Source organism: Solanum dulcamara, chromosome 7 (assembly GCF_947179165.1).
Source record: "Solanum dulcamara chromosome 7, daSolDulc1.2, whole genome shotgun sequence".
NCBI lineage: Eukaryota > Viridiplantae > Streptophyta > Magnoliopsida > Solanales > Solanaceae > Solanum > Solanum dulcamara.
Genome location: NC_077243.1, coordinates 11,524,770 through 11,538,257, shown reverse-complemented (window position 1 = coordinate 11,538,257; position 13,488 = coordinate 11,524,770). Strand labels below are relative to the sequence as shown.

Sequence of the window (13,488 nt, the reverse complement as noted above, 5' to 3'; positions counted from 1 at the left end):
CTCACATGATACTCGACTAATAACTAGTATTATCTTAGATAGACAGTTTTCTTTCTTGATTCCAATTTCATTCTTAACAATTTTTGAGATAATAGTTATCAATTGAGTGACCATACAAAAAATTAACTCTAAAAAATAGGATGGACAAATATAAATAAGATGATATTGGCACGGCTCAATCAAATTAAATGACCCAAATATTTTGGGGAATTTGATTTGATTGAGCCATTCCAACATCATTACTTTATATATACTATATTATAACTACAAAGTGAAAAAAAACAACTTTTAATTTACCTTTCCACTTCAATTCAAAATTTGTAGATCATCAATAACTAAGAACTTGTTTTTGCAATATTCCTAATTATAATTGCCGGCATGATGATGGAAACCTAACCCTAATTTTTAGAGAGGAGAAAAGGGAAGAACAAATTATTAATAAGAAAGAAATATTAATAGTATTGGAGTTTATATAGATAGAAAAATATATATTAAGCCAAATGGGCTTTTCACTATATACGTAGTGGTGGTTGATGATTAACACCTAATATGTCACAAAAAAAAGGTCCCCTTCAATTATATTTCTTTTTGCATTGCCAAAGATTGCTTTCTAATCATTTGTCAACTTATTGTTAACCTAACCTAACTTTTTCATTTTTAAAACTAATGTACTTTTTCCTACTTGTCAGTACTCCGTCATCAATTTGTCATTACAATTGATTGTATATTTTGCTTAATTACTCCATTCGTTTTATTTTACTTGGCTTATATTAACTTGATACAACTTTTTAAAAAGTTTTTATTTAGTAAAATACTCCTCTAATAAAAGTTTTCTTAAGATTGTAAAAAAAAGAGTAATAATAAATTAAGAAAATTGATTAAATATAGATAATTTACCTTCGGGGTGGTCCAATGGTCTGTTCTTGAGACTTTTATGTTGGAGGTCTCAAGTTCGAAATCTTTGGCCAGCGAAAGCAAGGGGATTCTGGGTCGAGCTCGTTTCACCGGGCTTGTCCAAGATGGTTTGCGAGGTATTTCATAGAAGTGAGAGTTTTATCTTATCCGCACTCAAAGGATAGCGATTGCGGGTTTTTTTTGTCATTAAAAAAATAAAGATAATTTAGTCAAATTAATATTTCAGTTGATATTTTCTTAAAAAACGTGTAAAAGAAAAACATGACAAGTAAAATGGACTAGAGAGAGTATTATCATACTCCTAAATATCATTAATCTCTTTTATATAGGTTAAATTTTACCCAAAGGAACCATCCAGGTAGAAGAATAATTAGCTTACAAATCTCTGACATTTTTATTTAAACCCACACGCGGTGCTTATTTAATGGCATTAATTAGATGATCCCCAAGTAATAATTATTTTAATTTGTCAAATAGTCTATTGCATATTCTCTCTAATACTTTAGCCTTATCTATCTATGGACTTTTTCAATTGCCTTATTGTAGTATAAAATTGAACTTAATTATCAGTCACCAACATTTGTGGCATGCTGTTGAAAATGTAGTCTTTTAAGATTATCAAACAAAGATCTCAGTGAATATGTAGTCTTTCATTGGTTATTTGGTTATACTTTATTGATTGTGGCGATATTAGCAACAACGTACTCAATATAGTCTCACAAAGTGGAGTTTAGGAAAAATAGAGAGTACATAAATCTTATCGTTATTTTAAAAGTGAGATTGATATTATTTTCGATACACAAAGACTGATAAAGATATTAATGTACTAGTAATGATTTATATTCGACGTAACAAACCAAAAAGAAATATGTTTGCAAATTGTTTCTAAATTGCTTCACTATTATTAGTTCGTACGGCCTGCCAGAATATCTAGTGGACAGCCTGCCTGTTCTATATACAATTATTGAAGGCTTTTTTTTTCTTTTTCTGATTGGTTGATTATATGGGCTATAAAGACATATAGAAACTAAAGATTCCCTAACCTATTAAACAAAAAATAGAAGGAATAAATATGCTCAACCAATTCTTTTGTCCCTTTATGTGAAGCACTCACATAATGTGGCCCAAAGAAACTACTTGGAAAAGATGTTATTTGACCCTTGTACCTTCACAAGAGTTTTTTTCGGTGGTCTTCATCTTGGAAAATAAGGAACATTGCCTCTGACGGCTTCCACAGGATGGTCACTTAATTATTTGAGAATTAATAATCAAAAACACATCTAAGCTATTATTTTTTTTGCGAATTTCATATCTCAAACACCTACCGAAATAATCACTCCCTTTGTATTGAAACACACCTCAATACTGAAAATTGGCCTACACATGCCTGTTATCGAGTGGGAGTAATATTTGGCCAACACAACATCAAAGTATGTTTTAATACAAAAGGAGTGATAGTTTAGGTAAGTTAAAAAAAATAGTGAATGGTTGAGGTGATTTAGGTGTGTTGTTTGACTTGTATGGACTATCATACTACATTTGGAATTCCCGTCCAAATTTTGGAGAACAATCAACGGATTGAACTTATTATATTTTCAAGCAAAACCACAAGTTCAGATGCTTTAACAGAGGTCTTTACACAATGATGCATTTACCTACAGCTCTTCATCTAATTTGGTACAAGAAATCTCGAAGCATATTCAAAGCTTCTGGAAATCATAACATGTGTTGATGTCCAAAGACGTAGAGTCGGAAGAAAATCCTTGACAGAGAACAAACAGTCACTTGTAGGATTGTACAATCACATGAAAAACAAGACACTCTCAAGTTTCACATAAAAGAGTGTTGCAATTTTCTTATTTTCTCCGGAGAAAACCTCCTAACAAACAAGTACAATCAAACAACAAAAATTCTAGATTGAAATTCCAAACGACTTCTTAAGCTTCTCAACTTCCAAATATACGGTGGAGTAAGGCAGAAATTCTGAGTGGTGAGCATTGGCCAGATCATTTATTGCAGTAGAAAGCTTAGGTATCTCTTTTATCTCTTCATGGGTCAAGGTCCTGACAAATCTTGCGGGATTCCCAGCCCAGAGTTCACCACTTGGAATCCTCCTCCCAGGTGGGAGCACCGACCCAGCCTCAAGGATAGAGTTCGTCTCAACCAATGAACCTTCCATAAGGATAGAATGCTGGCCAATAATGCATTCTGGCTCAATTGTGCAGGATCGCAACAGACAGTATGCACCAACCGTAACATACCTGTCCACTAATGTTTCTGCTGGCAGCCCTGTTAAAGGAACGGCAAAAGTTCAAGTGTCACATACTAGTAGTTTCCAAAGAAACTGCAGCTTCATCTGGTTAGGAACACATAGATATAGACAATATCATTCTGCTTAGCTGGAAAACTTAGTTGGACAAGGAAAGAAATTAACCTACTTAAGGATAAGACTGATAGAGGTCCGGTCACCTGAAAATGCAGTTTCCAAGTGAAATAAAGGATTTGCAACTACAGATAACCACAAATATCAACTCTTAAAAGATTTCAGATGGAGATGGTAAACAATTCATCAATGCTGAAACATGTCCTGCTCTTTACTATGAAGATATGTCTTAGGAAAGAAAGAAAGAAAAGACGATCTTTATCACATTTGAAAAGAAAAAAGTAAAGGTTGTTGCAGGAGCAGACAACTGCAGGATTGTAATTACTTTCTTTAACATTCATGCATGTGTTATCGAATTCTTAAAAGATCTCATCTAGCATTTGGATGACACAAGTTCTCCAAAAGCCTTTGTTTGGGCAACCTGGGGAATTACTACAGACAGTCCATAAATGAGCCACACTAACACAAGGCTTGGAAGGAGGCAACAAAAAAGATAACCTGCAGCAAAAGGTGCGAACATAAAAATCATTTTGCACCTAAAACGAATTACCTCACATTCACATGTATAGGCTTTTGTAATCCCAAACTGTTCAATAAACATAAATTAACTGATATGAATTTTAGATTTCCATGAACGTGCAACTTCACCAATTGATCAATAGGATTACAGTTTGTCAGAGAACCACATATTTGAAATAAAAAGTTCTGAACAAATAAATCTATATTGTTGATAATATTTCCTTACTGTTAGCAGAAGAAACTTGTGATGTAACCCAATCCAAGCGGAGATTTTAAAAGAGATCTCTACAATAGAAACTAAAAAGGAAAGGCATGTTCCTTGATGGTCAAATATCTTTTTTATAAAGAAAAACACCATAACAATATTAGTTCAAAGCAAATCGGAGGCAAATGGAATTTGGAAGATTGTAAGTCTTTTAGTACATTTTCCTTCCACATAATTTTAGATCTATCAGATTTTTCCTTAACTCGCTCAACCATCATAGTGTCACACCTATAGACCTATCCATTTGGAAGTCTAATTCGAACATGGCTAAACCATCTCAGTCGTCAATCTCTCAATTTATTAGGTGTATGCTACTCAGACCTTCTATCGGATGTAGTCATTTCTAATTCTATCTAATATTCTATCAAACATTTGCATTTTTACAAGAACAACAACATTCATCTTGTAGATATAACAATTGAAAAAAACATGTATCTTCAAGATATACAGGTCCTTAGATGCACAACACTCAAATAGTCAAATCATGTTTCACCCTGCAGATATCTTTCTATCACATAGCACTCTTGACACTTGTTCATTTTTATCATCCTATTTTCATTATGTTGCATCTTCCTCTATCATGTCATTGTTCTAGAATATTAAGTAGGTGTTTGATCATAGGATTTGGGACCTCAATTTCGAGTTATGTTTTGAAATCAACGTTTGTTTATGAAATCTGCACAAAACTACAATTTCAATTTCAAATCCAAAAAATAGGAATTCAAATTCCAAATAGTGATCTCAATTTATTTTAAATGTAAAACTTGACACATAAGTTTATGTTTTTGTAAACAAAGACCCTCATTTTAAATTTTGTAAAAAAGGACACACCTAGACGTAAGTAGATTGTTCGTACCACGTGGAAGGATTATATTAATGAATAGCTAGTTACTGCTATTGTTGATTTTTGGACCAGTGAGTCTTTGTAAAATTATATGTATTTGAAAGCTTGTAATAGCATGTAATCACAACATTTATTTATAAAAGGAACATGGAAATATGTGATTTATTAATGCGGAGCCTTAGGAAATTCTGATACCTTGTTTATGAATTATGGTTTGCTCATTTGGCAAGATTGTATAAGAGTTGGAGAAATTTTGATAGTTTTCACAAATAGTGGGGTTTTTATGTTAATGAAAATAAATACAACTCTAGAAATCCAAATTGCATGTCCAAACAAAATTTCAACTTCAAATCAATGATTTCAAATCGTCCAACTGGCCCTTATAAGTCTAGATATTTCAATTGTCTATATTTAGGCATCACGGTCTTTTCTAATCTCACTTTACCTCCATTCTTCTTATACGGGCTGCACTTTTTGTATATTCATTATTTTTTATCACGCATCTTAAAATTCTTAATCTTAAGAGTGCTTCAACAATAGTTCAAGCTTTTGATTGACTCTCCTACTATTTTCTTCCATTAACATATGGCATCAGCAAAATACTATGCACCATACAGTATAGTGTGTACTATCAGTTAGTTCATCCATAATGAGCCTACGGCCCTAAGCAAGTATAAGCTCAAGACACAAAGTCATAGTATAAAACAGGCTCACAAACTACCATGGAAAACTCCTCTACAACTCCTCCTCTCCAAGATCTCACACTGGTGACAACTGTATCGTACATATCACTTATGGCATTTACATATTTGATATGAATTCCTTTCTTCTCCAGTACCTAGTAAAGGGATTTTCTTGACACTTTAATCATAGGGATTCTCTAGGTCACTGAATATCATTTTCCTCTCCCTATATATTTTCATCCATCATTGCAGCAAATCTATAACCTCTTTTGTTTATTTACTGGGCAAAAAATTAGTACTTTAGAGTGTTAAATTAATGTTAAACCAGAAAACATTTAGAATGTGACCACTGGAATGGTTTCAAATTTTTTTCTGAGAAGGAAAATGGTTTTATATTTTAAGCAACAGAGCAGTTGTATAAGAATATAATCAGCAAAAGCAGATTATAACCGCAGGAACTTGGATCTACTTGAAGGGGCAGACCGAAGTACGAACTTCATTATTACATCATTTCATATCGACTTATTTAGGTTGCTAACAGAAAATATAATTTCGTCATTTCAAAGTTACACGGAGAGGCAGCAGTCATTTTCTTCAGTCTTATTCTATAGTAGGATGAACTATGCAGTAGGGTCAAGATTTTTGTGGTTAATCATTCCTAGACATCTAAACCAGCAGCATAAAACATGAATATGAGAGGCATACCTGTGTATGTTATGTTACCCACGTCTTTCTCAAAAAGAAAAAGACAAATTCTTTCTCAAAAAAATTAAGGTACCCCTTCTGAGAATACAGCATCCCACAGTCCCACCCATAACACAATAAATGAATGCTATTGCTAAAACTCAGATTCTTCTTCTTTTATGTTTTTAAAATTAGAAAAACAACTATCACTACTAAAAATTAGGAAAACAATCATCTTCACCTATGTAATGAGCAGTGTTGTGAAAGGCCATTGCCTCATCGCCAATGGCAAGAGGCGAGGCGAGGCAACCCTTCATCACCTATTAGTTTTGTGGTGAGGCGATCTTCAAAAAGGTGACGCCATGGCGACAAAGGCGAGAGGCGACAAAGGCGTCGCCTTTTGTATTTTCTTTAAAAAAGGTGACCAATTTAGGGTTTAAAACTTAAAAGGTAATTTTAGGGTTTTTTCCGCCAAATTTGCATAGTTGCACTCTTAGATTGCAACTGAGACTCCAATCAGTTGACTCAACTAGACTTATCCGTTGACCAGGCAGACTTTTCCGGCGACTCCAAAGTCCAACTTATATGTATTTCTTCTTTTCTTCTAATTTCTTCTTCAGATCTTCCTCTGTTTCTTTTTCTTTCTTCTTCTTCAGACTTCAGTGTTACTTCTCCCTCTTTTTTGCTCATTGTTTTGACTTTTGTTCTTTTTCCGTTGACCAGGCAGACTTTTCCGGCGACTCCAAAGTCCAACTTATATGTATTTCTTCTTTTCTTCTAATTTCTTCTTCAGATCTTCCTCTGTTTCTTTTTCTTTCTTCTTCTTCAGACTTCAGTGTTACTTCTCCCTCTTTTTTGCTCATTGTTTTGACTTTTGTTCTTTTTTTTTCTCATTCAAGTTCTAAACTTTTAGTATGTACTATCTATTTTCAGTTTTGAATTGAAATATTTGTTAATATGTTATTGCTATTGAGATTATGATTATTTATATATGCATATATTTTAATTTTTTGGTATTAATTGGCGCTGCACTTCAAAAAAGCGAGCGGCGGCGAGGCAGACCCTTGTCGCCTTTCGCCGTCTAAAACATTGGTAATGAGTAAGACGTCCCTAGATGTTATAACTCCTTAATACTTTTCCTTCTAACAAAGAGAAGAAGGACCCACTTTACCTCATACTTCTTCCTTCTACCTAAGACCCTCCTTTGCTTCCCTCTACAACTCACCATATCCCCATTTCCTTCCCCAAGGAATTGCTCAAAGTCTTTATCCACCATCTTCTCAACTTTCCTATTACTTGTTTTCTTCATAATTATATGCTTGAGAATTACTTTTCTTTATATTTTTGACTGACTAGACAACATTAAAAATTAGTTAGTCATTGTTAAAAAAAAGGTTATTTATTGTCATCATATCCACATTAGGTTTAGTATTTGTCATCAGTCATTTTAGTCTGGTTACACAATTATACATCAACATAAAGACAAGTGTGAGATTTACAAAAAACCTAATTTTGGAGAATCCTAAATTACGTTGAAGGATAAAAAAAATTACTAGCATAGGAATGAAACTACCCCGAGAACAGAATGGAGGTGAAAATTCATACACGCTACAGCCAACCCCAAAATTTTGGACTTGAGATGCAATTGATTGATTAATATTTTATATTTTTTATGAAGGTAGTGTCCAAGCCAACTTGCGCACACCTCGACTATTCCAACGAATATTTGCTACCTCCCACTAGCATAGTTGCATAGGTAACAGCACAGGTAGATGGAAGAAATCATGAAGTGTTTTTGTCTCCACTGCGATTTGAACTAGAGATAGCAATTGCTTGATTTTTTTTTCTTTTTAGAGTGTAATGGATTCATTTTGAAGAGATAAATGCCATGGAAGGATTAAATACATACGGAAATATGAAGATGTATTTATTTTTCACAGAATATAAAGTATGTTTATCAATGGGCAAATCTATATGCTTGAGGATGAAACATAGCTGTTAGACAAAGTCCTGAAATGAAAGGTTTGTGCAATGTTTCAGGCCGCATGTTATTATAGGTACCAGCCTAAAACCTGTGTGGAATTAACCATTGACTTCCAAAACTCTTAGGCCAGAATCTATTCAGAGTTCTTTCTAAAGTTTTCATCTGCCCTTCACAAATTTTACAAATCCCTTATATAGAAAGTCTTGAGCAGACAACTGGGACTTGACAAGATAATTAAACCAATTCTTTTAAGGTAAAAATACGTTAGATACGTACTTTTATTGGCAATACATTGAGAGAATTATGCTTATATAACATGTGCATTTTGCTTCTCGTTCCTTACTTAAAGCCCCAAACCTTGAAACTTTTCAGATCCACTTTAAAACAGTGAGTATAGGGGCTTATGTTGTCCTGCTTCAGTTAGCATACCCTGGGGTCTACACTATGTTTTTTATACATTAAAAATTCCATTTGTGTTGTGTTTTCTCGTCATTTTTACTTCACATAAGTGCCCCTCTTTTATGAAAAAGACAAGATAGATAATAACAATTCAAAACTTGTCCCTAATTGAACCAATTCGTTTCAATTTTATGAGATGCCCCAGAAGGAACTATCCCTAATTGAACCAATTATGTAAACTATGATTCAATGGTTCACTTGACTTACAAGCTTTCTACGTGTTTAAAAGCATCCAACAGAAATATATTGTGTTAATTGTAAGGTTCTAGTCAGTGAACATTCAACAAGATTTCCAGATTCCTTGAGTTCATGTAGTCATTTGACTTTGGAACATTAAACATCTTTTAGACTCAAAGGCAACAATCTTCACTAAGTTCCATAACCTTCTAAATACAATTTTGTTCTCAGCAACATAGTCAAAGCACCTTTACATACCACCCGGTTGATTCACAAGTTATGTAATCCCACCTATCAATATCCAACTGATTCACCTGACTAATGAATTGCCTAAATTCCCTTGACAAACAAAATTATAAATAAATTGGAATCAAAACATCATTTAAATCACCTAAACTGACAGTGCACAATGAGCTCATTGTGATGAAATATACTCAAAATCTCAACAAACAGCATAAATGTACTAAAGTCAAGCGAGGAAAAAGAACTAATCACCCGTAGGAGAAGACCAAGCAGCGTGAACGACACATTTTTCCTGAATGCTAGAGCAGAACCCTACTGTAATCTTATTGAGATCTCCTCGAAGGACAGCGCCGTTCCAAACAGACGCGCCGTCATAGACAGTCACCTGACCAGCAAGGACAACATTCGGCGCCACGTAGGCATCTACGGCGACTTTCGGGGCCCACTGACCTAGTGGAATGATCTTCCTCTGCCCTCTGTAGTCCCACTTCACTCGATCCGGCGATTCATTTACTGCCGCCTGAGCTTCTGTCGCCAGCGAGCGGCGGATGAGATTGTGATTCTGGTGGTGGCGGAGGTGACCGGAGAGAGATGTTGCTATGACTCTTCTCGATAATCTACCTACTGTCGCCATTGCAGATTTTGGAGAGGCTTCTGTGCGTGAAATAGAGAGAGGGATTTTTGCGACCTCGCAAAATGGAGGTGAAATGAAATGATTCAATACGGTCGTGGACTTGGAAGTATTTTTCGTTTTCTTCTAGGGGTGTTTGAGGAAAAGCGTCAAACAGAAATTGGAGTCCGGAAAGAAGAAATATATCCATTTAAGCACCTATAAGTTTGTGATAGCTGTTTGAGCGCCTTACACATTTCAAAATTACAGTATATATACCTTTATTTTAGATATAATAGCACTTTTGACCCTTAATTATCAATAAATTCCATTTCTTGTCTTTTGATATTCGTTCATGCCGCTAGATTAAATATAGCTTGAAATCATACTTGTTTAGCATAGATTTCATGTCATAGCTTAGAAATCATGAAAAATTGGTATGTTGCGTGAATTATTCAACAAAACAGTAAGATTGAATATAACATAAAGTCATACCGATTTAACATGAGTTATATACCATAATCCTAAAGATAGGATATCATGAGTTAAATGAATTAGACAAAGGAGAAGGGTATCAACAATTAAATGAAGTAAATAAAGGAAAGGTGCATGAAGGTAATAAACAAGTGAAATAAATTTAGATGAGGTACCATAATATAAATAAAAGGTTGAAATCATAACGATCTAGTATGTTTGTGATTTGTCCAATAAGATAGCTTGGTCGAATATAGTTTGAAGTTATACCGATTTGACATAATTTGTATGATATAGTTCAAAAATGTATTTTCTCCTCTTTGTAGCTTTAAAATTATATAAAGAGTTATCATGAGTGAAATATAAATATCTAATAGCTTAATGAGAGAAGTGTCATAAGTGAAATGGAATAAATAAAGGACAAAGAAAAAATATATATTTAAATAAATAAACCCTGAGTGAACAATTTAAATTACGAGAATTTGGTATGATCTATAAGTTATTCAACAAAATTGGTGATCTGAATATATACATGCATATGTTTAATCATGACTTGCATGTTACCAATCTAAAATGTATTTTCCTCGCTTTTGTTTATAAATGTAATGAAATCATGACAATCCTACATGATATGTAAGGAATTGAACATTAGAAGTAGGTTGGATATAGTATGAATCGTACATGTTTATTATAACTTGAGTGCCAGATACTTTTTTATTTATAATTTCATAATTATGACGATTTGATATGATTTGTGAGTAATTCAATATGACAACTTTGTTGAATATAACGTCGTACCAAGATACCAACTATCAATTTGGCATCAATTTTGATTTCACTTGCCAGTGTCTCCTTATCATCTATACACCACTCAACTTGAGGGTTTATTAGTCCAATAAAATTAAATTAAATCGGGTGTTTGAAATCTAATTTGTTGCGTTCTTGTATTTACATAATCTATCTTAGCTTATGTGAACTTTTAAAAAGATTGAATAATAATTTTATTTATTGATTTAGTTCACTGTCTATTTATAGCTTAATTTATTTATTTTATCTAAAATTTGTTATCTTTTAATTTATTGGTATTATTGAAAATATCTTATACAATATACAGTGTGAGTTCAAAGTCTTTTTTTTGATAAATAAGTGTGAGTTTAATGTCTATTACACGCTTTCCTCAATTTTCCTTTCCAATCCCTCAATATAATGGTAAAAAGTTAAAAGAAAATGGAAAATATCAACAACAACAAAAAAATTGCAATATACCTCAAAGCCAAACTATACAATATTCCATATATAGACAATGCATATATAAACACATGCATGTTGGACATAGTGTAGTGGATGTCACATCCACTATTCCTCTCATTTTTCTTTTTCCTTTTTCTTTTTACTTTTCCTCCGCCAAAAGGTCCCCCAACTTGTTAGTACTCCTTTATTTGTGGTGGCTATAAATAGTCATTGTCACTACTAAAAAACTATCAAAAAACCACACAAAAAGTGACCGATTGTATCGGTTTTTTGGTCAAACTCGACGAAAAAGCGACGTAATTACTTTCGTCACTTTTTTGCTCAACGCTTTTAATAAAAAGATAGACTGCATCGCAAAAAGCGACGGACTGCGTTGTTCCTAAATTAATTTTTTTAAAAAAATATAAATAAAAAACGACGGATTGCATCGTTTTATTTTTAAATTTTTCTTCCAGAAAAGCGACTAACAAAGGGTCCCTGTCCGTCGCTTTTTTTCTTGGTGTTCTTGAAAATTTCCAAAAAAGTGACGGACATAGGGTCCCTGTCCGTAGCTTTTCTAAAAAAATTTTAAAAAAAATTCAGAAAAGCAATGGACTAAAGGACCCTGTCCGTCGCTTTTCGTGTAATATTTTTAACAGTAGAAACCCCTGCAATTAAAATGCAATTCAATAATAATCAATACAATCCAATCCAACACAACTAACCAACCAACAAAACACACAATATACATCATAACGAACATAATTAAACACTCAAAACGAATGAAGTCATAATATTTTAAAGTCTTTCAAATTTAACAACTCAAAGTTAATATATTATCCTACAATAATTCAACATTTCTAAGGTACAAGTTAGATTTTTTTGGACAATTAAGGAACAAACTAACTCCAACAAGTAAACCAAATCATACCTAAGTGTCAACACTGGATGGTCACAAATTGATCTTGCAAGAAAATCAATTTTATCATCAATAAGATCTACTAATGTTGTCAGTAATGCTAAACTAATACTTTATCACTAAAACACACTCTAAAAACTCAAACATATCCTAAGAAATCAAACAAACCCTAAGCAAAATGCAAGTGTTGTACATTGAATAAAAAAATCTAATATATACAATAATTAAAATTTAAAAGGAAAAAATACCTCAACTTTTTTCAATTAGGGTAGAGATAGAAGGGTTGGTGGCAGTGGGCTTGGCGGCGTCGAATATTGAAATATTTAATTAGATTATACCCCTGCACATAAAATTTTGTACAAAAATATTCAACCTTAATTAATTAATTCAAGTATCCTAAATTCAAGTATCTAAAGTTAAGAATCTATACAAACCAAAATAATTTATAACTATTTAATTAAAAAAATCCTAATGTTCAAGTTCTAAAATCTAAGTTCAAGTAAAAAAATCCTAAATTTCAAGTTTTAAATTCAAGTTCAAAGTTCACAACTTAAAGCTTACATGCATATCCTTCAAAAATTCAAGAATTCTCAAGTTCAACGTTTCTAAAGTTTGAGTTGGTTTTTTTCTAAGTTAAAGTACAAACTTTCAAATTTCAAGTATAATTAAAGTTCAAGTATCTAAAGTTGAGAATTTATACAAACCAAAAAAATTCCTAAGTACTTCAAAAATCCTAAAATTCAAGTTCTAAAATCTATGTTCAAGTTAAAAAATCCTAATATTCAACTTAAAAAATTCTAAATTTCAAGTTCAAAATTTAAGTTGAAAGTTCACAACTTAAAGTTCATATATCCTACAATAATTCAACATTTCTAAAGTTTAAGCTTAATTAATTCTTAAAAATCACAATTCAAGAAACCAAAGTTAATAACTTCATGAAAAATATAAATAATTCACAATTTCTAAAGTTCACAACCTAAGTTCAAATAAGTAAATGCTACACCAAAAAAAAAAATCTAAGTTCAACTAAAAAAATCAGGCCTAAAGCTCAAGTTCAAAGTTCTAAATTCAATACAAGTTATGATTAAATTCTAAGTTG

General features: G+C 32.6%; 1 protein-coding gene across 1 annotated transcript; it reads right to left on the bottom strand.

Annotated features, from left to right (window-relative positions):
• Positions 1 to 2,664: 2,664 nt before the first annotated feature.
• Positions 2,665 to 9,902, bottom strand: LOC129894263 (gamma carbonic anhydrase-like 2, mitochondrial). The gene is made up of 2 exons (XM_055969870.1): positions 9,409 to 9,902; positions 2,665 to 3,204 (listed from the first exon to the last, which is right to left on the bottom strand). Exons 1-2 carry the CDS (start codon positions 9,788 to 9,790, stop codon positions 2,828 to 2,830), a joined length of 759 nt encoding a protein of 252 aa, XP_055825845.1. The 5' UTR covers positions 9,791 to 9,902; the 3' UTR covers positions 2,665 to 2,827.
• Between the last annotated feature and the right edge of the window lie 3,586 nt (positions 9,903 to 13,488).

What these genes read in the sequence shown, in the direction of transcription:
- LOC129894263 (XM_055969870.1), bottom strand. Translation starts at nt 9,790, where the DNA reads ATGGCGACAGTAGGTAGATTATCGAGAAGAGTCATAGCAACATCTCTC. An exon ending in TGCTTGGTCTTCTCCTACGG is followed by an intron (nt 3,205 to 9,408) that starts GTGATTAGTTCT and finishes TTCCTTTAACAG; the next exon opens with GGCTGCCAGCAGAAACATTA.